This window comes from Notolabrus celidotus, chromosome 11 (assembly GCF_009762535.1).
Source record: "Notolabrus celidotus isolate fNotCel1 chromosome 11, fNotCel1.pri, whole genome shotgun sequence".
In the NCBI taxonomy this organism is placed as follows: Eukaryota; Metazoa; Chordata; class Actinopteri; order Labriformes; family Labridae; genus Notolabrus; species Notolabrus celidotus.
In genome coordinates, this window is record NC_048282.1 from 28801972 (window position 1) to 28829399 (window position 27428).

General features: G+C 44.8%; 1 protein-coding gene across 1 annotated transcript in view; it reads left to right on the plus strand.

Annotated features, from left to right (window-relative positions):
• camta1a (calmodulin binding transcription activator 1a) overlaps window positions 1-27428 on the plus strand; it is a 262194-nt gene that overhangs the window by 101183 nt on the left and 133583 nt on the right. Inside the window, exon 3 of the mRNA XM_034695093.1 lies at window positions 2970-3105. Coding sequence (XP_034550984.1) covers window positions 2986-3105 — 120 coding nt within the window. The 5' untranslated portion in view covers window positions 2970-2985. The remainder of the gene's footprint in view (window positions 1-2969; window positions 3106-27428) is intronic.

Below are 27428 nucleotides of genomic sequence, written 5' to 3' on the forward strand. Positions count from 1 at the left end.
TAAAAAGAACAATCCCTGTGTTTATTTTAGGTTTTTATGATGATTCACCAGTTTGGTGGTTTCTCTTCACTGATCCCTGTTGGAACAGGAACAACTCTCACACTCTCACAGATTTATCTTGCTCTGTCTGTCTGTCTGTCTATTTTAGCCTCCTCTTCTTTTTCGGATTCCCTCCTTTCTTAGTGCGGATCGGCCCTTACAGAATCAAGCTGAGCCTGTGAGCGATATTTTGCCTGTGTGTGCTCCAGGCTTCCCACTGCTCTGGCTTTGTTGCCACGCTGAACACGTCACCAGCCTCATAAACCCCCCCCACCACCAACACCACCACCACCTTCCCCTGACTTCTTCAAATGAACAAAGCTGATTGAGCGAATGCCATTACCTGGGTAAATGAATGATTCCTAAAGGACTGGACAAGGCCTAACACCACCCTGAGGGTACAGCTTATTATCGCTGCAAACTCCAAAGAGGAGAGAAAGCGGCTGTGGAGCGTGTGCACACTTTGTCAGAGGGCTGTATTTCCATATTAATCTGCCACATTTAGGCATCTGAGACAGAGGGCCTCCTGTCACGCTTCTTTGATAACAGAGCAGTTAGCTTTTTCCCCTCATGTATAAATATGTATAATTCTGATAAGATTAATTGAAGCGCCTAAGTATACAGTGGAAGGAAATGAGTGGGAGAGAGGGGAAGGAGAGGGAGACAGCAGGAGGGAGAGGAGACCCATTACATTGCCAAAGCATGCGTTTTAGACAGGCCTCTGCCTCAGACCTCCTCCAGGGTGCCTCTGCTCTCTCCTCTGAGCCCAAAGCGCCTTGAATTGAAAATAGCATCTACCTAACAGTCTCTCAAAAATAGCTGAGCGAATAAGTTTTTGCGGCGAGCCGATAAATACGCCGTGGAGCCTCTGACACCGACGCCTCACCCCAATTTCCAGTGCTCCGGAGGAGATCAGATAGCCCCGTGTCATTTGATTTTCTGCCTTATCTCATCCGCGCCCATCTTTCTGTCTCAAGCAGAGCCACATTTTAAGAAGCACGCACTCCTTGTATCTTTTGAAGGACAAAACCGGGAATGATATCGAAACAAATAATAGGATCACACTGTTGGAGAGGGAAATTTCGGCGTGTGTTTGATTGAAACCGAGTGCTGATGTAGGCATGTCAAATGAGCGTCCTTCAAGTGACATCTAGGATGCAAATCTGAAGAAGTACATGTTGAGATTGCAGCAATCTGCAAAGTTGTTAGTGCATGAGTGCCATTTATGATCCCGCCTCCACGATCGGTGACATTACGGATGCTGTAAACTTGAACACAATTTATACTTCTCACAGCAGTTCCACTTCTCAAACTGATTAATAAAAATGTCTCATAAATGGTTGTTTCCTTGCAAAGTATGCTGAGTATCCAACAAGAGAAGACAGCAGGAGAGAGGGCGGTGTGGGAGAGTGGAGGTGAAAGATCCTGAGACAGATGAAACAATAGGGAGAGGAAAAAGGCAGAAGAGGAGTCAGCGCGAGGGAGGAGACAAAGCGTTCCCCGGTGCGCTGGTGAAGTTGACTGACGGCAAGAAGAGAGAGGAAGGGAGGAGGAGAGGGAGAAAGGGAGATCAGGAAGGAGTTTGCACATTGGTGTGTGAGTGGCGTCTCTCATTAGAAGGTGCTGTCAGGGGCCACAGAGGGGGGACTGCAGGGACCCCCACCTCCCTCCTTTCTCCTCCCTCTACACTGGCCCCTGAGATCCCGGCCGGGGAAAATGATTGATGAGTGATACCAAGATAAACACGCGGCCTGGCCCCAAAAGGCAGCCCTGCAAAATGATGCATGCAGCGTTAAAAATAAACCTTGTGAGGAAAAAATTACAACAAACAACAAAACAATGCAAAACAATTGTTGTTTTTTTTCCTCGCCGAAGACGCAGATCAACTCCAGCTTTTGTTCTTCGCTTTGATGAGAGTTTTCCTAGTTTTGTGTATTTCTAGATGTGTGTGCATGTGAGCGGTGAGCACAAGGCTAACGAGGCTCACCAGCTGACTGCATGGTTTACCCTCACCCTCCCCACCCAACAGTTACACCACCTCCACAGCGGCATAGGCAGGCAGCTTTCCCACACATTTGCTGTGAGGCGACAAACACTGATGCAAACCTGTATTCATTTGGGAGAGCTCCAAATCATCACAGCTGCATGAATTTTAGTGTGTGTATATCTGTGTGTGTGTGGCAGAAATGGATGCACACACTGTGGCATATGTATGGATTCGTACTGATGATGTGCAGCCACCCAACAATACTCGTACAAATACAAAACTATTTTCAAGCACCCTCTAATTGTGGAGCAAGTCATAAATGTTTGATGCCACACTTTCGGTTAATGTTTAACACTGAGCGCCAAATGCCTCTCTTACAAATCGAAGTGGAAAGGCAGATTATCATCAAATAGTTACATTATATCATTATGAGCCTACAGGCTGTGGTCTGGTGGAGTGAGGATGAATTATGAATAGAGTGTGAGGGAGGATCTTCTTTCCCCCCCAAGGGACCTCCAACACCACAACTCATTTAAGTATGGATGAATGAGAGGTAAGGAAGGAAGCCCCTCCCACTCATCCTCTTACCGCCATTCTGCTTGCCTTACACACTGGCCTTCATGTAATTCACTCTGTGAGGAGTGTCACTTAAGCCGCACACACTTCTCCCTGTTAGAAATGTGTGCTGAAGGGTACTTTGTTCATTGTCAAACTGTGCATACCAATGCTGAAAAACACCATAAAGAAGTCTTGTCATCTTAGTCACTGGTGCATTTCCCGCCTGCTGCACACTTGTGTCAGGCCTCTTTGTACATCTTTAAAATGAGTCCCCAAGCTGTGCTGCAACTTTGCCTAAAAAGTCTTCTAATCTCATCTCATTTTAACTCTCTCCTTCTTCTTCTTCCTCCTCTCTCTCTTCCTATCCCCATCTCTGTGGATCCAGGCCGCAGAATGGGTCGATGATATTGTACAACAGGAAGAAGGTGAAGTACAGAAAAGATGGCTACTGCTGGAAGAAGAGGAAAGACGGGAAGACCACACGGGAGGATCACATGAAGTTGAAAGTACAGGGAGTCGAGGTGAGTGCAAGAGTCTAACATTTAGAGGGAGTGGAGGGTGGGTACATGGCTGAGGAGAGTGCCAACCTTCACCCTGACACAGACAAACACGGGTCTACAGTGAGCTCTCCCCTGGCTGTAATGGAGACAGTCACATGCTGCAGTCGGCCCTGGGTCTCCAAGGAGCCTTACCAAGAAACAATGCGGCACAACAATAGTTTTCCCTGGGAAGCCAGTGGAGTGGAACCGATTGTTTGTACCTTATTAAGGCTCTGGATGTTGCCTTTGCTCCAGAGAGCCTACATTAATCTTGCTGGCTCACAGCAGTGCTGAGGAGCTAGCATTCCCTCACCTCGCTCCAAGTCGCTCCCCATACCAGCCTCTGCCATAAAAGACATGGTTGTATGCGAGCTTGGCTCACCTAGGCTCAAACTTGCTCCATCTGAGGTGTTGGCACCATGGCTGGTTTTCCAGCAGTCCTAAATATGACACCAGGCAAGTTTTAGCCCTAGACTCCTTCACTTCCATTGCTTTCAGCTGTTCTGAAGTTTGACTTCTTCTCTCTTGCACACAGGAGTGGAGATAGAGTACAGGTACAGATGTGATGGTGGGAGATTTTCACCTCCCTTTTGTGTGTGCGCACATGTACACACAGCCACACACCTCGGGGAGTAGTGCTGTGAGTCTGTGTCACACAGTGTGACAAAGACAAAGCTCAGGCATTCTCCCAACAGGGGCCGTGCACTCTGTTTGTACTCCTGCAGATATTTGTCACTCCAAGAAAATGGCCTCTTCCTTCGCTCAGCTAGCTCAGTGTCATCTCTGGTTCTGCAGAGGCCTGATAACCTGTTGGGACTGTGCACATACATCCTTTGGACTCTTACATACTTTTCCAGTTTGTGACAGTCTAGGGTTTACAAAAGGTTAAGTCTGACAACTTTTACTAGAACAGTGATATTAGCATAGTTACGAAGACAATGTAGAGTCATGATTCATATACTGTTATTCATATACTCTAGGTATTCATCTTCAGCGAAGAACTGTAAGTGAAAAGCTATCCATTTATTTTATTTCATCACAAGAAACAAGTATGACTCTTTTACATAACAAGTGTTTACATTGGTAGTCAATCTATACATTTACATTTGCATTTGTTTAGCAAAGTGGGGGAATCGACTTGACCTCTGAAATAATAGAGGTATGTGAAGAAAATGTTAGCCTAATGCATTTTGGGCTCTATTTAAACGATCTAGAATACATGGTCTGAATCACATGGCACAAAGTGAATTAGGGTGTGTCCAACCACGTTTTCCACGTGAGGCGGTGCACAGTTTGGGTGTTAAGTGAGGCACAAGGCCCGGAGAGGTTACATTAAGTCCCTTGATTATTCAAGAATGTTGTTTTGTGCATAACATGAATCAAACCAATCAGAGTGTCTGATCTCATCCCCTCTAAGAGTCAGGTGCACCTGCAGGCAGGCAAGGATTTAAGCCTTTCTACTTAAGTACGCCGGTCTCTGGGCAACACATTTAACTTCTCTCTTTTCATGGTGCTGAAGTCAAAGCATGAGTTATGTCGATGCATGGATTGATGATACATCCACTGAAACAATTCCTCTGCACAGATGAAACGATCAGGGACTTTCCAAATTGATGGATTGCATTGTACATTTACACACGAGGCACAGCAGCATAACTTAATTAATTATTTAAAACTCAGGACACGCTGACAGTATCAGACAGGATCTATTCAGACGTCCTGTGCATGTTACATCAAAGAAAGGTGGAAAAGATGTAAATCTTAATCTTCTTATTTGTGCTGCTGGATCACATGGCTGTATTTGGTTCTGCGTGCATATTGGATAGTTCAGTTTTTATTCATATCTGGGGGCACCACGGTCAGTGGCATCGAGAGTTGACCCGTGTTGACGCATGTCCACACCTCATTTTAAGACCAACACACCCACAGGCACTTGTGTGGGGGCGCAAGTTCACTTGCTGTTTGCACAATGTGGGCCCTGGTAGAAAAAAATCACACACATGTGCTGCACGCCGAAAATGCTTTATGCCAGGTGTATGAGAGGACCCTTGGAGTCTTACTCTTCAGTCGTTCTTTAAAGCAGAAATAATGTCTTTTTGAAAGGCCATGGCTTTCAAAAAACTTTAGAGAGGCAAGTGGCACTGCTGACCCTGACAACAAAGCTTAGGCTCCTTAATTTTTCTTTTCATTTTTGGTTATCTGCAGTTGAAAGTGGTCCTTGGGAAATTGGTTTGGTACGTAGTGTTACATGGTCTGGAAAGTCTGGGGACCTCTGATTTACCGCAGTGTTCAGAGTCAAGCTCAAAATGTTTGTGCTCTGAGTCAGACAGGGATTTGGAATTCATTTAGCTCTTTCTGGTCTGGTTCAAAAATACAAACTAGCATCTCCTACTTATTGTTTTTTTTACTGGCATATGTCGATTTTAACCAAATAGAAAGTATCAGGTTTTGTGTGTTATTAACAGTAGTGTACGGGGCGGCTGTGGCTCAGTGGGTAGATTGGGTCGTCTATCAATCAGAAGGTCGGCGGTTCGATCCCAGCTCCTGCGGTCACATGTCGAAGTATCCTTGAGCAAGACACTGAACCCCAAATTGTTCCTGCTGTTGTTCAGTGGTGTGTGAATGTGTACAAATGAGATTAGCTAACACTGATGGTTCCTTACTAAATAGCAGCCTCTTCCATCCGTGAGTGAATGGGTATGAATGAGTGAATGCGACGAGTAGTGTGTAAAAGCGCTTTGAGTAGTCAGACATACTAGAAAAGCGCTATATAAGTACAAGTCCATTTATGTACTAAGATACAGTTCCAGCCTCAGATGATGCGTGAAATATATGAAGGCAGAGGCGAAGACATACTGCTGGGTCTTTTTATTGATTACATACAGCTGCTCTTTGGAAACATCAGCCTCTTGTGAATAAGTGGTTGCATGAGTAAAAAGTGAACTTGATCAGACAATAAAAGCTTCAGCTGTCCTTCAGAAACATCCTTTATTTTACTTTGCAAAATATCTTAGAAGTAGAGGACGCATTGCTCCCTTCTCAGGTCTGAAAAGGGCTTTTGTCAGCAGTGGCTTGTTCACCTATGTTGAGTTCCACTTATCAGCCAAGCTTTTTTTACTTAATGGTTCAACGAGTATGTTTGAAGTAGTTGTGATTTTAACTTTTGTTTGAGGTGAGTCTCTGCTTACCAACAGTTCCCTTAAAGCTGCCACACACATCTATGTTGGTGGCCTTTTGACCCGTCCTCAACTCCACCCAGATTGCACCACCCTCACGCATTTTTGGGTATCCTCCCCCCCATAAATAAGTTAAATTGGCATCAAGACTGACCTCTTACTTCTTGCCTCAAGTTATCCCTCCAACGGGACACCTGGGACATTCCAGTTTGATATGGCAGGAGCGTAAATTGTCTCAGCTCTCTTATACATGGCTGGAACAAGTAAAACAACAGCTAGCTGTCTTCCCAAAGCCAGTCTTCAGCACAGGTATACAATGTAAAATAGACATACTGTATGCTTGTAGTAAAGCGTTTACAACAATCTAAAAACAGATGTCTGCTGACAATGTCCCCACATCTATCATCCTTCCCAAGGTCTGCAATATAATCAAGGCTCAGCTCACAGAGTACTGTACTGTATGCCACTGTCCTATTTTCCAGCATCAATGCTGGTCAATGCTCCAGAAATGAAGCCGTTTTTATTTAGCGCCACTCTCTGAACAGGCACAGCCACTGAATCACAGCGACTCCCTTTGTCCGGTATTCTTCTGTGGTCTTGTACCTGTCACAATGGACGAGTAGAAACACACTTTTATGGGATATAAAAATACCCGGACCTCTGTGACCAACAGTCCCAGCTTTTTAAGAATAACATTTTCTAAAGAAGACATTTCCTGGAAAGCAAGCGCTGAAGAGATTTGCTGTTGAGGTGAGGAAATGTAACAAAACAAAAATCCATAAAAGAATCTTGAATCCGGGGCAGCACCAAAGATTGAATTCATACACTACACATTGTGCTGTGTGTGTGTGTGTGTTGTGTGGTCCTGTTGACTTGCCAGGATGTTTCCAAGTGTGCTAGGGGCATCAAATGACGCACTTTATATGATGCATTGCTGCAACATGGTGGCGGTGCGGTTTGAATTTCAGCCAATGGGAAACAGAAGCAACACATGCTGGAAACAGTAAGGGGGCAAATCTCTGCATTATATAAGCATTGTTATTTAAATCTCACACAACTCTTTGCATGAAGATTGACCTATTTTGTGCAGTGTGCCACATAGGTAGATGCATGCAAGTTTGTAGGCCTTTCACTGAGTTACCATCTGTAACATGTAATAAAGTGCTTCTCTATGTCCTGTGATTTTGCTCGCTAAGCTTGTGTATACCAGAGTTAATAAGAGCCAGTGCAAGATGTGAAAGTAAGCTTATTGAAGAACACAAGAAGTGCTTGATTCAAGGCTGCAAGGACATGTGAGGACTCATAGAAAGTAGACAATAGCTGCTTCTTCACACTGTATTTGATACTAATGTACAATGGATGTGCTGAGCCATGTTTCTAAGACTGTGCTGTGTTTTCGCTCTCACATTCACATCTTGCAGCCTTGGTAGGCCTGAGTCACGTCCTTTAAAGACCTCAACTCCTCAAGACTGGCAGGGAGAGGTGATCCATCACAGCTGTAACCAGGCTATGATGGGATCTATGGCCCATCCTGCACAGCCATGTTTACTGTACGCACATAAAAATGACTTGAGCTCATCCTTCTGTTGAGTGAAAGTAAAAGACCTCAGGAGGGGATTGAGAGCTATCTATTTCTGCTTACTACTCTATTTAGAAAGAGGAAAGAAAGATCCATTTAAATACATAATTTATATCATAGCTTCAAACACTGAGTTGACATAACTTGTGCATAATCTCTCTTGTTTTAAAGCAGATTCTTTACATCACTCATGCTGTGCCTTAGCTGCTCTGATTCCCCAGCCATCCAGAGCTTAATAGGGGTTCTGTGGCTATTACATGGGCCAGGTTTAGTGCGCAGAGAGGACAAGTGTTATGGGTGGTTTCAGGCTAGTGATGTTCAGTGGCTCCGGGGAGGGTGAGGCCGTGAGTCCGGGAGCGAGGGGCCTTCTGGGGCCTGCGAGAAGCAGCCTAGCGTGGCAGGAGTAGATGTCAGCGTGTGCTGCTGCTGTCCTGTCTGCTCTGCAGTGCTGGCTCAGCAGCCCGTGTAAACCGAGGCTCTACTCCTTTTCTCCCTCCCTTTCCCTTTCCCTTTCTCTACCTTTTCTCTTTGTGTGTCGTTTTCTCCCTCAGTCTTTTATCTCTCAGCCCTTTAATTCTAAATATTTCATTGTCCTGCCCTGCTCTCACCTTTTCTTCTTCATTCTGCCCTTTTTCCCTCCCCTTCGTCTACTTTCCAAGTCCACAGTCCAGACGGACAGAACCTTGAGTTGGGCGGTAATGCTCCCTGTTCCCTAAAATTGGAGCGCAGGGCATGTTGCGGCATTAGCGCTTAACAGGCCGTGAAATAGCAGCCTGCCTTCCTGACGTCTCCCCCATCACTCCAGGTGAGCTGGCCAGACGGCTGGATAAATGAGCAGGCAGCACCCCCCAGCAACCAGCGTGCTTTTGGGGCACCCTGAGAAAAGATGTCCATCAGTGATTATCTCACACACCCTGTTCTTACCAAGCTCAAGTTGTACACCAGTTCCTGTTTAAGCTGAACTTCCTCGGGGATCCTTGCAACCACTCTGGAAGAAGTCCAGTGGCTGTCCATCAGTCTGGATCCTCCATGTTTTGATTGGCTTTACTCTCACGCTGGGTGATGTCATCTCCTCTCAGCTGTAGGTCTCACAGTGTGCATACAGCTCTAGCATCCCCTGGCTTCTTGCTGTGAAATAGCAGAGCCCCCAAACACATCTGCCTTGACAAACTCCAACTGATCTGCGTTCTGCTTGTTGTCAAGCTCTTACCCCAAAGTTACCACCACTTCTTATCTGATTAGCTGTTAATGTCTGCTCAGCCCCCCCATCTCCTCCGCTCCTCCACCCCTTCTATCCCTTCTCCCCATTATTCCTAAGCTTTAATAAACTCCCTCAAACGCGGATCGATTTTCTCTTAAGTGAAGGTGGCAGTGCCTCTGACTTATTTCATTACCACAGGCTAATTATACCGATTGAAATGAGCTTCTCTTCTTAAGGTGTGCTGTGCTGCTCTGCGCCCCCACGCTCCCTCCCACTTTAATGCCAATACAGTTCTCAGTCTATTCCCCCAAACTCCTGCTCAAGCCTCAGCTCCACCCCGCCATCCCTTCACCCGGCCCTCTCACCCTCCACCTCCTAAATAATCAGCCGGAGCGTCCTTAGCTCCCGTAACTTGTCATTTCATGTTGGATCCACCCTAATGTGTGATTTCAACTGTGCAACTGTGCAATGAAGGAAGGTAATGGAGCATGCTGGTGGCTCAATCGCCTCTGTTCATTGATAATAATGAAGACAAATGTCAAAACATTAGTTGCTAATGTTGTAATGGAGTGGATGCTAGCGGATGCACGCTGGATGCTACACTGCATTGGCTTTCAATATCACATGACCTTCAACATTTAACTCCTTATTTTACAAGCAGCATAATCCTTCCTTTAACAGCAAATTAAACATTTAAGTTTGTGCCCATTAAAGCTTAAATTTAATGACTTTCTTAAGGCACAGCTCCATTTTTTTAGTCGAAACACGAAAAAAAACAGAACATTTCACAACTGCACGGTCTACTCGAAGGGTTGCATTCAGAAGTTAGATTTAAACCAGCTATATATCTGTGAAATGGAGTTGCTCTGGGTGGCTGTATGTGTATTCAGCAGCGGGAGTAGCACTGATTTACAGATGCAGCGGCTGATATCACCAGATTGTGCGGCCAGATGTGAGAGGGCACTAAACAAACCCCTGTTTGTGCGAGGAGGTGACACTGTGCATGCTTTCCCTGCTGCCCCTGCTCTAAGCCAACTGTGAAATTAAGATTAGATCACTGATACAGACAATGCCCAAAAGCAGAAAAAAAAAGTTTGTATTTCCCCGTTTTCATTCAAACTTAAAGGCTTGTCTCTTAGACAACAGTCAGCTGCCTGCTCTGTAAAGACAGTAAATCGATTTCTGCTTCCATTGTCTTCACTCCTCTCCTGGAGCCTGCTTTGTTATTCAATATTTTTTCCTTTGCCTTGGAGCTCGCACAGCTACCTCTTCCTTTCTGAATTACCTGAGCGTGTGGAGGAGTTAACACCAATCTGTGCGATCTTTTGAAGAACAGTTCCCATGGTTATGACTCCTAACCTTCTGCTTCCACATACAGTAGAGGAATAGTCAATGACTGGCTGCAGGAGCACACGCACATACAGTACGTGCTTTTTAATTTATTCATGCTTGCACACAGTGGACATTAACTTGGGAAAAGGGACTAAAAAATATATATAATAAGGAACAAATCACAGAGGGTGCAAATTAACTTTTCACTAAGTCTTTTAATAGAGCTGCAACATTCTGCTTCAGATGTTGCCATGCACATGCAGAGGGAGGCCACATATCCGTTCTTGCTAATGTGCGATAATTTTTTTTCCAGTATGGCAGATTAAAGCTGTGATCCTCTCCCCAGTATAATGGCTTAATGGAGGTTGTTATGTTGTTATTAGTGACTGAACCAAAGCCTTCCCACATGAACGCCTCACCCGCAGCACTGGGAGCGTCCACTCTAACCGTGGTTTTCCTTTAAGACCGCAGTAATTAGTTTTCCTCTCTTTACTTCTCACAATCGGCGAATCACTCAGCAGCAGTTAAGCCCCTCAGTCGGCCTTTAATGCTGACCTCGATATCACCATTTCCATCCAGGAGCCGGATTTGAGGGGCTAATTTTTTGAAAAGGTTGCTGTAGGGTGGGAACTTATATCAAAAAGCGGAGCATAATCGACAGCTTTCCGTAATTTAATTCACCACATGTTGCCGCATGTTGAAGTGCTGTCAAGCTGAGGGGCCTCCGCGGGGCTCTCTCCGTCTTTATTGTGACGGGGAATGAGGAAATATCCCCGAGAACATGACCTCAGAGAGATTTTAATTTCTTGCAAAACTTGAGTTTGACTTCAATTTAGAGGCTGCTTTTATGAAGGATCCCCACTGCAGCTCCCACCTAGCTCCAGGGTTTTGGTGAGAAAGTGAGAACTTTCCAGCAACTAAACACACATTCTTCTTCTCCTGTGGTAAAAACCAATGCAGTGGATTAAAGTAGCACAGTAAAAAACAAGGGAGGGAAGAAGACGTAAAGCCACAGGACTGTTTACATTCTTTGGGGGCATTTGGCATAAAAACCTCTTGAGACAGAAGCAGGGATGCTTCCAGCCTTTGCATGTCACTCATTATCTTTATTAACAGTGTTGTTGGACCAAATCAAGTGATTGATGCTAGTATTTGATGCATGCACCCTCTATGGGCGTAGAGGAGCAGAAGCTGCACTAGATATTCAAAGTAGGGGCAAGAGGTTTACAAAGGGTGAAGAAAACAGAGCACTGCAGGCAGCAAGCAGACTTTGTATGACTGAATATTTTACTTTAAGTGTGTGAATTCGTCTTTTGTTTAGTCTCGTGAGCAAAACTCAGGATCCCTGGGCAATGCAGGGCCAGAGTTTTATGTTAATGGGCAACTTTTGCCAAGGCTTCTACTGTGTATGAGTTCTTAGATCCATGCATGAATACTCCTCAGAGATTCATTGAGCGCAGAAAACCCCAGCACCAAGTGATACAGTGTGCGCTGTTTTGTGCTGAAAGGCCAACTCTGGTCTAGACCTCGAACCATCAGTTGATTCAGATGAATTTAAAGGTAGGAGTTTAAAGGAGAGCGAGTTGTTTCTGCAGTGGTCTGACTCTCACCTCCCTCATGTCAGGGTGCAAGTTCTTTGCAAAAATCTCTGTTTAATGATCTAAAACCAGCTTTTGGCTGGTTCGCACATTCTGTGGGATTTTCTGTCTACTGTCCAGGACCAAAGGGTCAACAGAGGTCTGAGTATTGAGCAGAATCAAAGAGCGGTGTTCTTTTCCTGAGAAACCTGTAAAATGCATGATATAGATTGGTAGAAATTTCTTGGATGTGTCTTCAGGATATTACTGAATCTGCGAGCTTCCCTTCCTTCCTTCCATCTGTCTTTACCTTCTTCACTTTCTTATCTCCATCTGTTTCTTGCTTTTGAAACAGAAGCTTACCCCAATGGTCTCCGTTAATATAAGGCCACTCCTGCAGCAGAAGTGAGACCCCTAAGTCAAGCAGGAGCGTCTCTTTTCCCTGCTGGCTCCGGAACACTCGGCTCCTTTAATATCCTTCAGATAGAGAGCACAGCACCGGTGTTTAGGATACTTGAATACACAGAGGGACTGGAGCTTTGAGGAGGTATCATCCGGTGACATAACCCCCTCTTTACTCAAAAAGGGAGTACAGCTGGCCCCACAATCCCACTGCAGCTTTCTGCCTCATCTGCAAAATTATTTGTGTATTGACGTTTGCAGAAAGATGAATTTGTTATACCCAAACGCCTTCCACATCGGCTACCTTTATCTTCCTCCCTTTTTTTATTCGCTTGGCTATTTATTCTGCCGGCTACTGCATGCTACATGGCCCATGTTTTATTAACCAGCAACACAGAGGTTTAGATGTAATTTGCTGCTGTGTTACATTTAATAACTGCAAAATCAAAATGTAGCATTGCTCCGGCATTCACTCTTCAAAGGAGGTATAATGAGTGGAGCTGCAAAGTTCAAAGAGAATGGTTAAGTGTTTGTATAGAATTATACAGGGCGAGCAACTGTGCTCTCCGCAGAGTGATATTGAAAGGTTTGATATTTTACATGAAAGGGTGCTAAAGAGGAGTTTAACACAGGAAACAGGTTTAACCCTTCTGCTTTGGGCAACAGAGGAAGGCAGCTTAAAGTCTCCTTATTAATTTTCCTCCAAGTTTTGTTCCAGATAACTCTAACTCTATTCCTCTTTTTCCTGCCATCTCTTCAAGTGTTTTGTAACAGCGTTGTAGTCAAGTCACCAAACTTTGAGTCTGAGTTGAGACTGAAGTTCTCAGTGTTCAAGTTTGAGTCTGAGTCCAGTCCTCATTTTTAGTATTATCATCTATTATAAGGAGGACTGCTGTTTGACTCTAAACTATTCGCTGTATGACGCTCATCTGACTGTGCCAGACCTTTTGGGTGTGTATAAACACATTTAATTTATTAAAATGAGACTCTGACTCTGATTTGTCCTGCTGACATGTCTGCAGATCACATTATAATGAATTTATAGCCCTTTGCCTCTCTCTTTTTTTTTTTTCTGAAGTTATATTGTTTGGGCTTTTCCCTTTTTTTTGATAGTACAGCTGAAGAGAGGCAGGAAATGTGGGGAGTAGAGAGCGGGGGAAGAGATGAAGAAAATGGTCGACCGGCCGGGAATAGAGCCGGCGACCCCTGCGACGAGGACTGTAGCCTCTGTATTTGGGGTGCTTAGACCGCTAGGCCACCAGCGCCCAATTCTGCCTCTCATAATTGGGAAATGCACTCAGGGATCAGGGGTCTAATAAACTCAAAACTACCTGAAGCTAATATTAAAAATTGTAACCAGCAAACATCTCAGACCCAATGATTGAGTTGTTTAGTTGCTAGCATCACCGTTAGCTTTATAACAGTACTGTTATCAACAGTCCAAGTAAATTTTGCATCTCACTGACCTTCCTCGGTGCATCCTGGACTGAGGTCTGTTAAGGTTTGAGTCTCATCTTCTCCAAGACGATTTTTTTTTTTCGTATTGCACATGTTTCTCAACTTCACTCTATTAGCTGTAAAACAATTCAAAAGCCAAACATTTCTGGGCCTTTGTCTTAGAGATTCATGCTTGCGCCCCATGTACTGAGGCTACAGTCCTTGCCTTAGTGGTCGCAGGTTTGACTCTCGACCTCGACCATTTGCTGCTCTGTACTCCACACATTTCCTGTCTCTCTTCAGCTGTTCTATCAAATAAAGGTAAAGATGCACACCAAAGTATAACTCTAAAAGCAAAACATATGATTTGTGGTTGCTCAAAATTTTATAAATTATATTTATAGTAAATAACTAACAAAAACAATACAACAATCTTAAACAATAAATACATCGGAGTCTTCTTTTCCATCTTTGGAGTCAAAATGCAGTCACAGCTGAGTTCAAGTCCTGGTCATCAGTGCTCCAGCTTTGACTCTAGGTCTCAGACTCAAGTATTCCAACACTGGTTTGAAATGCTTTCCACATCTCTCTTTTCCCTCCCTAGCTGATACATCAGCGTTAACTTTGTTCTTTTCACAGTAATCTGAATAGATGTTCGCTCTCTGTGACCTGTACACCTCATGCATCTTTGTTCCTCGCCTTTCCTTTAATTTCTGTTGGTTTTCAACGCTCCTCCTCTTTTGTTTTGTCTTGTTTTTTTAATTTGCAGTTTGTTGTTTTTTGTATGTTTTTTTTTTCCATACACTGCTGAAATGAAAGGCAGCTTCAGACATTTGTGGATTGCGACCGCACATTTCAATGTTGAGACAGAATGAGTCATTTATTTAAGCCCAAGGGGGTGCTAAGCTTGTTCTGCATTGTGTGTCGACACTGGTCCCCCTGTTAATGTCACTGTCACTAAATAATGATGCATGCGTGTAGACAGATGCACTGACATGCGCACACACATACACACACATTTGTTATTTCACATTTGTTTAGTTCCCCTGACAGAGTCTCAAGGGGGAAAACCATGTTTCATATCATATGTATGTATGCAGCACTGAATTCTCCCGCTCAATGTACACACAAGCAGACCTACAGTGAAACCTTCATTTCTTAAACGGAGACTGAAAATTGTGTTAAAAGACGCAAAAAAAAAAAATCCCCTACGTGATAGATGAAAATGGGGGAGATAAAAATGAATCAAAAAGACTGGAGAGTGTGGAAAATAAAAGACTGATGAAAAGGAGAGGAGGGAGCAAGAGAGGCTTAGAAGGTGGATGGATGGTGAGGGAGGAGGATGGAGGGTGAGAGGGGGGAGGAGGCGAGTGTTGAGCAGAGAGGAGAGAGAAAGCCGGAATGAACGATATATAGCCCCTGGCAAACAGAAAACAATTGTTACACTGCCTCCCATAACCCACTTCAACCTTAAACAGCAGATTTTTTTCACTCAATTAATTTCTACACATTGGAGCAGGGGCCTTGGCTGAAGCCCGGCTTTTATGTGCTCCTGCTGCTGCAAGGCCTACACACATCTCTGTCTCTCTCTCTCTCTCTCTCTCTCTCTCTCTCTCTCTCTCTCTCTCTCTCTCTCTGTCTCTCTCTCTCTCTCTCTCTCTCTCTCTCTCTCTCTCTCTCTCTCTCTCTCTCTCTCTCTCTCTCTCTCTCTCTCTCTCTCTCTCTCTCTGTATCTAGCTTTCCTTTTTTTGTGCACGCTCTGCATGGGAATAGACCAGCTCACACTGAATGAACAGGGAAATGTTGTCTATTACAAAATAAAAAGTACGGACACACACACACACAGACACACAGACACAGAGACACACAAACATTTGATGGAAACTATATTTTGATTTTCTTGCAGGAGAAAGAAATACACTTTTACCTGATCAGTTTTTACCCGAGGCAGCCATGTAGATTTTCATGCAAACTCTGAAATGTGAAGACTGCAGTTTAACATTTTAGCTCTATGTATTCTTTTGCACGGCTCTGCAGTGGATTTCATCATGCATCACATGACAACCTGACAGAAAGTAAGACATCCAGAATGTCAACTTTCATGATTCCTTCATGTCATCCGTAGATATGCAGCCGTATTCCACTAGATGAAATATTCTGATTAACTTTTATGTTGAATTTTAAAACATTACTCTTCTGTCAAATATAAAGCTCCACAGTTATTTTTCTAAAAGTGGCTAAAATCATTATTTCTTGCCAGCTTTGAAGACAGAGTTGAAGTAGAAGTCTATATCCATCTCTCACATCATTTTGAGCCAAGACGAACGAAAGCGAAATCATTCGCTGAGAATGTTCTCATCAAGCCTGGCTCACACTGAAAGATTTTTAGAATCTGAGCAAATGTCAAATATGTGACAACAATTAATGACAGATTCAACAGTTTTGTTTTTATAGTGTCAACACAGCACACTACACATCAACCAACTCCAACAACCAGAGTCCCCACTCTTAAAACTGGAAATCCCACAAAATGTCATGCTGTCATACGTGACTTTACAGTGAACAAACACAGAAGACCAAGGGATGGTTGTCATGCCAATTGATGCGAGCTGCTACCTAGTGCATTAGAAATTTATGTCCAAGTCCTCTCCTTGTCAGTCAATTGTGCTATGTCTTACCGGACACGCTCAAACACTTGTGCTGTTGCCACAAATCAACAAGCATGTCCTACATGTATGACTGACTTTATGCTTGAAGTCTAACAGTGTCGCATGGTTGTGTTTGTTGTGCATCCTCCTTCAGTCAGTGATTGGCTATCTTTCAATCCATGTGACGATCCATAGAGTGCATGCTCGGCTGTCCTCGTGGATCCGCCCACACAACAGGATTTCTGATCGTTAATATTGAACAAGTTTAATATTTCAAAGCAGTGATCTTCTTCTTCAAAGCAGGTCAGGGGTGGGAAAATCACTCTCAACATAACTCACTCCACAGGAAAACCTGGCAACATACCAAGATAGATCCATCAGAAATTGTGACTATGCTGAATTTTGTAAGACGGGGGGTAATAGGACCAAAATCATTCCCATTATCTTGTAGTGTGATCCAGGCTTTAGTCAGAGGTTTGAAGTCGATCATAAACCCAAACATCAATAATGCCAGCCAGTGAACGTGCAGCGTTATCGCCATTGACCGTGCAGACAGCATCTGGGGAAGCAAAGTCTTTGGGCTCCAGAGGGAGTGCGGTCAAACTTCCAGCTCAAACTGGAAGGAATTGACAGAAGAGCACCACCAGGGGTGGAGCCTGCAGCTTAATTTGATTCCACACAGGAAACCTCACCTGACTGGGACACAGAAAGGATTGACAGATTGATGGCTCTTGCTCGATTCTGTGGGTGGTGGTGCATGGCTGTTCCTTGTTTGGTGGAGTGTTTTGTCTGTAATACAATAACCAATGAGACTCTGGCCTGACTGATGGTTACGTGGCCTACTGCAACTGCCATCCCAGTCCTTAGAGGCACTGGTGGCATTGATGAGATTGAGTGGTTACTGACAAACAGAACATCACTGTAAAGGTAGATTATCATGAAGTATTTAAAGATATACATGATGACCTCCGTGGAAAATCAACTTTGCCTTATATATGTTTAATTCTTTAAGTATTAAATGTTAAAGATGAAGATAGTGATAGTCTCTCAAAGGTGCACACACGGCCACTACAGTCCTCTGTGGACAGCAGGTTGAGCGGCCGGCGGGCAGAGAAAGAGAGAGAAAAAGAGAGGGGGGAGAGCAGGCAGAGACAGATGGACAGATAGATAGGCGAGGGCATGACTGAGCTGTGTCTGTGTGCGGTGAGTGAGGGCCGCTCGCAACAACATGAATCATGGCTCCAGTTGAGAGAGGAGGAGATCAGATCAATAACAGCCCAGAGGAGGGAGAGGAGAGCAAGAGAGGGAGAGAGAAAGAGGATGAAGGGAGGACACAGGAGGTGTTCATCACTGGACCACCCTGACTCCCAGCATGCTCTCTGCTTTCTTCTTTCTAAGGCTGTACAGTTAATGTATTGAGTGTGCTGCTGGGTAGCTTTCATGGTGGAAACAGAAACGCAGGTACAGATAACATGCTAATGTGTGTGAGTATGACTTATGGAGTATTCAAATGGAGTGATGTGAGAAGTTTTTAATTGGTTATAAAAGAGACTAAGATTTATATTGATGCCTCCTTGTGACCTAAAAAAACCTTCAGGATCGTTAACAAGAAGAGTGGGTGTTTTTAATGTCTGAAATCACTGATGGTGTGGGGTGGTAGTTGTCAGATTTACACCTTTTGTTTACCTTATCTCTACGAGTGAAACATTTGACTGTAATAAAAGAGTGAGATGAGATTTTTGTAATCTGTAAACTAGGCCTGTCCAGGACGAAAACTACGGTGGCCCTGAAGTGCAAATCACAACAGCCATTCAGAAAAATCAACGGCAAATCAGAAAGCACTACGACATTAACCAATCCGAAAGAAGTAGGTACCCTTGGGGGACATGACTCGTCGCTGATTCGCCGTTATGTTTTCTGAATTGCCGTTGTGATTAGCACTTCAGGGCCACCGTAGACCCTTCATCAACAGAGGATGCCAAAAACATCACAGACTTAAAGTTCCTCATAAGAGCTTTAAAAATCTGTTCACTCCACTGAAAGACTTAAGCCTGGTTTATACTTTGGCGTCTATTCTATACTGTAGCTACGCCATAGTGACCAACATCATTGTAAGCACTACATACTCGCTTTGCAATACTGAGCCTAAATGCTAGTCAGATGTTCGGCTATGTTCTCTGTTTGTTTGTGTACAATAAACCGTGGTGACTGAATCCAAGCGTAGTATGTTTGACTTGGAGCTGATAAATGTTGAACAGCAGTCAGTGCTTATCATATTGTAATTATAACAAAGAAGAAAAGAGAGGTGGCGTCAGACAAGAGGGAATGCACGGTTGCTGAATCAGTGTAGGCAGAGGACTTGGTAAAGCAAGTGATACCGGAAATGTTGGCAATGAAATGGACCAATCACAAGGCTGGTAATCTGCTCAGCTTCAATGCATAGCTACATTTTTGAGGAGATGCACTTCAGAATAACTACAGTATGTAGGCTTCTGTGTAGGTATCAAGCGGCAACCTCCGCTCTAAAAATATGAGTCTAATGCGGAAGTGCTAAAAACTGCAGTTCATGAGGATCCGCTTGAGGCTGGCTCCGTAAGTACCAGAAGTCACACACGCACCAATCCAAAAAAGCCGATCTTGACAGCAGAAATAAACATGTTTACAGCCTGGTACAAAAGACGAGTGCAGTCTGGATAGCTCATCTCTCGATCGGCACACACTGTAGGGAGGGTGAATTATTTTCTAACGCTGCAATTTGAAGATATTGAGATTACAAGTCTTCCGATGAGAGGCACAGCTGGCTTGATTGACAGGCGGGAACACTGTAGCTGTTGGCTAGGAGGCTCAAAGCCCGCCTCTTTATGTCACAATCGCTCGACAGCAGCAATATGGCTGACGATGATGATTGGCCTCAAAACAGCGCTTCAGAAACCGATTGGTGACGTCACGGTTACCACGTCCATATTTTATACAGACTATGGTAATTACAAGGCTACACAAACTAACAGTGTATGCTATGACATAGATTCAATGCAGAAGTATAAACCACCCTCGATGCTACAGAGTTTGGTTGTTGTGTAACTGTAGCAGCTTGCGTGTTGCATATTAAGTATCTCTTGTAGTAAGATACTTTTCATCCTTCTTCATTTGGCTTCTATTCATTCTAGTTTATTCTGATGTTCCTTTCTACTTCATCCTTTATTCTCTGTTTGCACTGTGTAGACATTACAGTTTGTTTATCTGCTGTGATGTCTACTTTCTAGTTTTAATGTCCAGCTATATACATTTTATATGTGAAAAAAAAAAAAGGGTAAGATGTTCTGGCATTCTTCCTCTCCTTGTTTTTTTTCCAGTGAAAGTATCTGCGAACTCATTATTGTATAGAAAAACTAACTTAACGTACTCAGATTCAACGTTCCTGAGAAAATATTTCACAGATATCTCTAAAGTAATGTGTGGCCCCTTTCATGCTTATCCTTTTCAAAGAAATGTGCCAACACTCCTGTGCTCTTTCACTGACAGACAAAGATTGCATTCTAAAATAACTTTCTACAGAATCAATGTAACTAATTTTCTCTTAAAACCCCAGCAATGGTTTGATTGTGCACATTTAGTTGCTTGTGTGTAGAAGGAGTGTACTCTGGTGCAGGCAGAGTGCAAAGGCTCAGCAGTGGTCATTTCTCATTAAGTGACCAGTGTGCCGAGGGGGAAAGGCCTCTTTTTTTCTTCCTTTTTAACAGAAAATGTGTGTGTGTGTGTGTGTGTGTGTGTGAGTGTGTGAGTGCCAGGAGCAGCTACAGAGTTGGAGGCCAATGTTGAAGTGGCTGTCTGGGTGTTTAAGCATGCCATGCACACGAGTCTAAGATGGCCAAGCTCTCCTCTCCTCTCCTCTCCACTATTGTACTGTAGAACAGGCAAGCAATTTTTCTCATCCCTCCTTTTTTTTATATAATTTGGTCGATAAAGGTGAAGGACGTTTCATCGCTTTTTCTCCCTCCCGACTCCCTCCTCCTTATGCGCTCCGCTCTGTCTCAGAGTGAAATCCCGAGATAAAGCTCGCCAGCGCTCCATGTTTAATGGAGCTTAATCCCACAGATTTGAGATACGGAGCTGTGAGGTAATTCCCTCATGCCCATCTTCACTAACACAGAATGGTCATGTGACCGCCTAATTCTGCACCTTTTACCAGACACAGACAGACAGGTAACAACAGGAAGAACATATTTCTTCCAAGGACGAATGTGTTTGCTCCTTTTTAAAAGAGTAGATCAGCGAAAGGGGGCTCTGCTATTTCCCACACCATCTCATCTGCTGTTAAACCGCTAATTTTCCACCATGTTTCCCCTTCATCTGCGCCTCAGTAAAATGTGGTCATGTCCACTTTGGCTGGTCAGTCAACCTCCCTCTTGATGAGGGGATTTGTAAATTAATCTGCTACACAGAAAGCCAAAGTGACGAGTTTGGAGAGTCGTAACTGCGAGCTTAGCGTCCACAGACAGGACTCCAGCCACAGCAGCATGTCAGCACGCTTGGAGAGAGTTAAGAGGGGTTGGCTGGCTTGAGACTATTTGGGGAAGCACTGGGAAGTATTATACCCACCAACAATCCTCCTTAAGTGATGAGCTGACACTAAGCAATTTACTATTCACCCTGCCAGTGGAAATATTTTCAATCCGAGTGCATAAAGCTCCCATGGCAGGCAATACGCCGAGCCCTCTTCTTTCCATCTGACACTTTTTGTTTCAGAATAGCCACTGTGTGGTTCAATTTACCCAAAGACATGCTTGTCAGAGCCCCGCCTGACATAAGCGCGGTTGTCAATGTGTAAAACAGTCCACATGGATGATTGCAGAGCGGCTGTGGTTGTTAGTGGCTGTGAGTGGGGTTTGAGGGACGGGAAATGAGCATGTTTCCAAATATCCCTCTTTTTGATAAACTCTAGAAAGGACGTTGGCGAAGAAGAAACAAGAAACAAGCAGCTTTTTAATCAGCATTAGTCTGAGGATTACATAAACTACATGGGACTCCACAAAGAGCGTTTTTTTTCTCACTTTTATTCCACCTTTTTCTCAACTTTCTTGTTGTTTTCCTCTCTTCTGTCCCCCCCAACCATCTACAATGTTCCTTATCTCCCTCCTGTCTCCTCTCTACTTTCTTTGTTGCTCTCGGGTATAGGACACCTAATTGTCCCAGGGGGTGGAGGCAAACTGCAGAGTGAAAAAACACAGAAACGTATACATTGTCCAAGAAAACCAACAAGCTTGCACTCTCAGAAAAGCCACATGCGCACATGCATCAAGCTGTCAGGGCTAGAGGCTGAGTGTTGGAGGCTGTGTTGGTGCTCGTGTTTGTGTTTGTGGGTGTATGTTTTTGGCAGGTGAGGGCGCACATCGTCCTTTCTAGCTGCACCCTCCCTGGCACTGTCACTGTCAAAGACTCAATCGCTTGCCATTTTGGGCCCCCGACTACTGCCAACGCAGCCCATCCACCTCTGCCAAGGTCCTCTTCATCCTTCTGCTATACTGCTCTTCTCTCTCCTCCTTTGCATAATTACCCAGGTAATTGTGGAGTAATTGACTGCATCACCTGCTCCTAGGAAGCTCTGGCATTGTTTAATAAACAGCTGGAATACGCGCCACATGTTGTCGAAGAGCACGAGGAGGAACATATTGGGGCAAAAAAAAAGAAGAGGAGGGAGGGAGGGAGGGCTGGAACTGGGGGAGGAAGAAGGCAGGTAGGTAGGAGGAGGACAGAGACAAAAGGTGGGTGGTGGAAGTGAGAGTGTACACATGCTAATTTCACAAACACAGATATAACACTCTCTAGGCGAGTCCTCGACTTGTTATGCAAGGTGAACATATTATTGCCTGTGGAAAGATTAGTGAGGGAGAGGGTAATGAGAGTGGGAGATGGATAGATTTAGAGACACAGCGAGGAGAAGAGGCAACAGAAAGAGTGAGGGAGAGAAAGTTTGAGGAAGGAGAGAGCAAGACAGATAGATGGAAGAAAAGAGAGAGGGGTGAAGCGAGCCTCTCAGGGCTAATGACATTAAGGAGGCCTGATGAATCGACACCCGCTGAGTGTTATTGACGTCCCCTGAGCCTGCCCAGGCAGAGCCAGCCTCCCTGCCCGGGTATTGGCTAGTCCTGCTCCTCAATTAGACTGCCTGATTAGATTCCCTTGGTTGTGCCCTCTCGTGGGGCGAGCAGGGTGGCATGATGGATGTGATGGGCAGGATTATCAGAGGGGGGAGTGTCACCCATGCCCCACCCTGTGGGGCACGAGACGATGGGTTTGACCAAGTCTTCGCAGGGGTGTGTTGGCGGAGGGCAGGGGGCGCGGTGCAGGGCTCTTATTGAGGCTGTCAATCATGTCCGCTTACAAGATAGAGGCTGTGTCTGCTCACAGAGGATGCACAGGAGTAATTACTATTCCATCTCACTTGGCATCTAGATATATGGGGCTGTTCACAACCACTGACCTCACATGGCAACCCTTCACCATCTTTGAAATACTTTGAAAATGCTCCATTTACATATCCTGTCCTTCATTCACTAATCCTGCAAAGAGGGACTCTCGCTGTGCTGAGGTACTGCAGATTCTTTGGTTTGTATTCTGAGTTCTTCTCCTTTGACCAGAAGTAAAAGTGAAAAGTGTTCCATTCCTCAGAGTTGAGATCTTTGTTCTGACATTAGTCCCCTATGTTAAAGAGTTTGGGAGGATATGTCCTTAACCCTATTCTCTCCGTGTTCTGGTTGTGACAGTTTCACACCACCATTCATCAACATCTTGGCTCTCGTGGTGCAAAAAATGGGGCAAGTCAGGTAAGTGTCCCAATTCAGCAGTTTTGAAAGGCAGTAACTAATGATATCTCAGAAACAGGAGCTGCTGCTGCTTTTTCCCCCAGAACTTTCCTTCTTCCTTCTTCCAATGTGTGTTTGTGTGGCTGGATGGCTAGCTAATGGCCTGTCTCTGATGAATTAGGGGGTCTGACACCCTGCAAACACACTCTCCCAAGGTCAGCGCGGCCCACGGATTACCATATCCGGGGGGCTTTAACAATCTAACACAGCCTCAACTCTGTCGGATGACAATTGAGACCAGCGCAAGAGAAGATAAGCGAGTTGGTGAATGCAGGAGGGGGGGTTGGCTGTGAAGGAAGAAATTGCTTTTAAAGTGGAGAAAACCTGCAGTGATCTCTGGAGCTGATGTCCCCAACTGTGGCTGTGATGCCAAGTGTCCATTTGTGCATCCCTCTCAGTTAGGGCGCTCTAGCTGCTGTTCACTTGACAATGTTATCCTTTTTCTTTATTGAAAGCTGGTATTCAACCCTCCAGTCTGTGTTAAAGAGTCCTCTTGCACCCCGCAAAGTGCTTAGTGAATGTGCTGCAACCAAGCACTTCCATATTTCTTCACAATAGCAGCGAGTTGTTTTCAAATACACCACAGTATAATGTGCCATTAAGCTGTGCAACATATTGTATAATGCATTACATTGATTTACAGCTGGCGGTGGTCAGTGTGTCAGCTTGTCGTGTGGACGCTGTCACAAAGAAGTGGAGGGAAAAAGTTGCATTTATTTGAATAAATAAAAGCAAACACTGAATGTTGTGTGTGCAAAACTAGACTCCAAACAGAAAGCAAATATAAGCGTGGAAACACACACACGCACATGCATGCAAGCTCACGGAAGCAAATTGTAACACATAAGGGCAAACACACATCCACCCACACACTTGCCAAATCTGTCTGCAGGGAGCTGGCTAAAATGTCAAGCTATGTGCATGGCTGCCTCCTGTCGACGCCTCTCTCCTTATTTCACAGCAGCACCTGGTGGTGACAAAGTGCACAGAGGAGAGACTCCCCAGGAGAGGAAGGGAGGCAAGGAGAGAGGAGCGAAGGAGACTCCACCCTTTCCCTCAGACAACAGACCCTCCCTGTCCTCTCCTGTCTTCATCTCCTGTCAATCCAACTCAGCACTGCTTAATTTCACTTTGAATCGACGACGTTCGAGCCCCTGCCGAAGTTTGAGGGATTTTAGACGTAGCACCAAAGCCAAGGAGCATAATGAATGAAAAGCCCCTTCCCAAATTGATTTCAAACTAAATCAAACCTTGGTATTCAATTATCTGCCAGAGCTGCCACTGAGGAACTTTAAAGTTGTAGAAGGCAAAGAAAGAAAGAAAGAGAAGGAGGGGTGGAGGAGGGAGAAAGTGCGGCGAGGGAAAGAGGACGGTCGGAGCAGAATGCAAATGACTCCATCCCTGCGTGGTGTCAGAACAGGTGGCCCAGTGGTAGCGCCTGGGCTGATGAATGAGCTGTTGAAGTGGAGCCCATTGCTACCTCTAGCTAGTGGCAGCTCCAATTCTGCCTAGTTAAGCATGCGGCCTGCTCTGCCAGGAAGGCTTAATTGAAGAAATCATCACAGGGACCGGGACAGATCTGGTGTTACTGGGACCGAGTTGTCTGTCTGCCCGACCAGACTGTAACATCATAATAGTGTGATAGTATCCCACCACTAATCACAGGAAATGTGTTTCATTACAGGAGACCAGACCAGGAGCAGATTCCTTTTAATTATGAGTGTGAATAGCTCCCGTGTTTTTGCTGCAGAAGCTGCTACTTTATGATCTGTTTTTGTAGATTACTGGCTCCCCAAGTTGTTTAAAAAAATCCATTAAAAAACAGACATACTGCTGCTTTGACTAATGCAGTACATCATGTTGAACAGCACGTCTTTTTCAGATTTTCCTAGCGTGCTTTTATCACTCAGGTAATTACTGTTTTCATTGTAGTTAATACATTAATACACCTGCATGGAGAAGACAAATTTCCCTCTTCTTTTATGACATTTGTTTCTGTTTTTTCATCCCTTCTGTAATATTTAATTCATCCTAACACAGCCATTAGAGGGACATTACTCACACCAGACAAGCAGAGCATGACGCAGGGAGCAGAAGCAACACGCCCCGATTGGTTTATCTAAGCAGAGACTGGTGACTTTTTTATTGTATCAGAGCTTCGGGGTAATTATTGGTAAATTACAAAAACCTGTCCTGTCAGCGGTATCAAGCAGAAACCAATCAAGTCATTGACACTGCAATTGCGTTCCAAAAAACAAGTAGCCTTTGGCCCCCTGCCGCACCTGCGCACAGTGCATCGAATGTTTGGCCTAACTAATGAACGACTGAATGCAATTATAACGTACTATCTCTGAAATTAGGCCTGCCATGGTGTTAATTACATAATTACTGAAGATGTCAGCGCTATGCGGGAGGGTGGAGTGTCAGTGCAGGGAGAGGAGCGCGCAGGGAGGGAAGTTGCTTTGCTTTCGGGGATGAACTATAGACGCTTCTTTGATTCATGATGCCGGCTTTGTGGAAATATCGCCTTTGCCAAGTTAATTTTGAAAAGGCCAGCATATTTGGGCAGAGACAATCAGCCTGACCTTTCTGAGAACAACCCCAGTTTTCACTCTTTCACCTTCTTTTTTTTTTCTCCCCTCTTCCCTTTTTTCCCTTTTCTCTCTCTCTCTTTCTTGTCTTTTCTTCTCTCTCTGATTCTCTCCTCTCTGCGCTCGCTGGGTCTGACATGCACGTCCTTGACAGGCAGCGTCGGCTAATAGAGGCCCGCCATTGTTTATCAACGCATCCCGCTGATGAAGCGGCCATCCCGTTTCTGTTGGAATATTTGTACAAATTTATTAGAGGCTGCCTCGATTACACGCAGGCCTTTGCTGGAAAACAAGCATGCTTCGAGTAGAGACAGACAATCGTATTCTCCAGCTTGTGTACTTCACTAATCAAGGCGCCGCAGATGACTTTGCCGTTGTTCTGTGGGCAGTTATATCACGCAGATGATGGGAATATCAATTCATTCCACACTTGCAGTCTCGTGGCTAATTTGCAATGGCTGTATATCAAATGTGTCACAAGAATGGGGAGCTATATTTCCCAGACAGAGAGTGTGGGGATGAATTTGTCATTTGTTTCTGGATTCATACCTCTCCCTGGTGCTGTTTGGAATGGAAACTAAGATCTGGTATATTTTGTAAAAGTATGGAAGTGAGAGAGAAGGAGTGGAAGAGAGTGTTAATGTATTTATGTCGAGTGTGTTTGAGAGTGTTTGTCGCTCGGATCTGCAGGCAGACAGGGTACGAAGAGGCCACGGCGTCCCAAACGAGATGCAGATGAGGCGCCATGCTGAATAATCACATCCCATCAACCACTCCTCCACAGACAGGGAGGGGTCTCCATCACAGCTGTTTCAGCCCAGACACAACCCCACCATCAACACCACCATTCTTCTTATCCCCCTCTCTCCCGCTCCCCTCCCTTCCCTTCCCCGTCCACCTGTCCCATGTCAGTACTGCCAGCGGAGCGAACTCTGACGAGACTTTTTCCAAGAACTGAAAATAGTTTACCTCCTCCCTGTACGCTGTTATACCTCCACCCGCCGCCTGCTGCCTCCGTGGTCTGCTGTTTTCACAGGAAATTAGCCAGACGTCCCCTGAGGTGGATCTCGTGCATAGCAAGATATCTGCCTGTCAAGGTGTTCTACGGCTCCTGCATTCATTTGCTGCTCGGTGTCTCTTACAATCCCCCTCCACCCCCACCGTCTTCTTCTACCTCTCCATGTGAACCACTACAGCTGCAAAGTGAGTTCAAGGCCCTCCATGCACCACAATATTTGAGCAACCTTTATTCCTGTTGATGGTGTGTAATCTGGATTAGTCGTCAATCAAACAACTTTTTCTCTCACTCATAGTTCCTCAAATTTTCACTTTTACTTGAAATAACAAAGTGAGTTCACTGGCTATATTACCTGCTTGTTTTTGAGTATAATTCTCTAACCCTTGCCATACAAGCCCAACATCACTCTTAACAGGAATAATTGCCCCGCCTAAAGCCGGTCTGGCCCACTACCCAGCTGCACCATGGGTATCAGAACTTA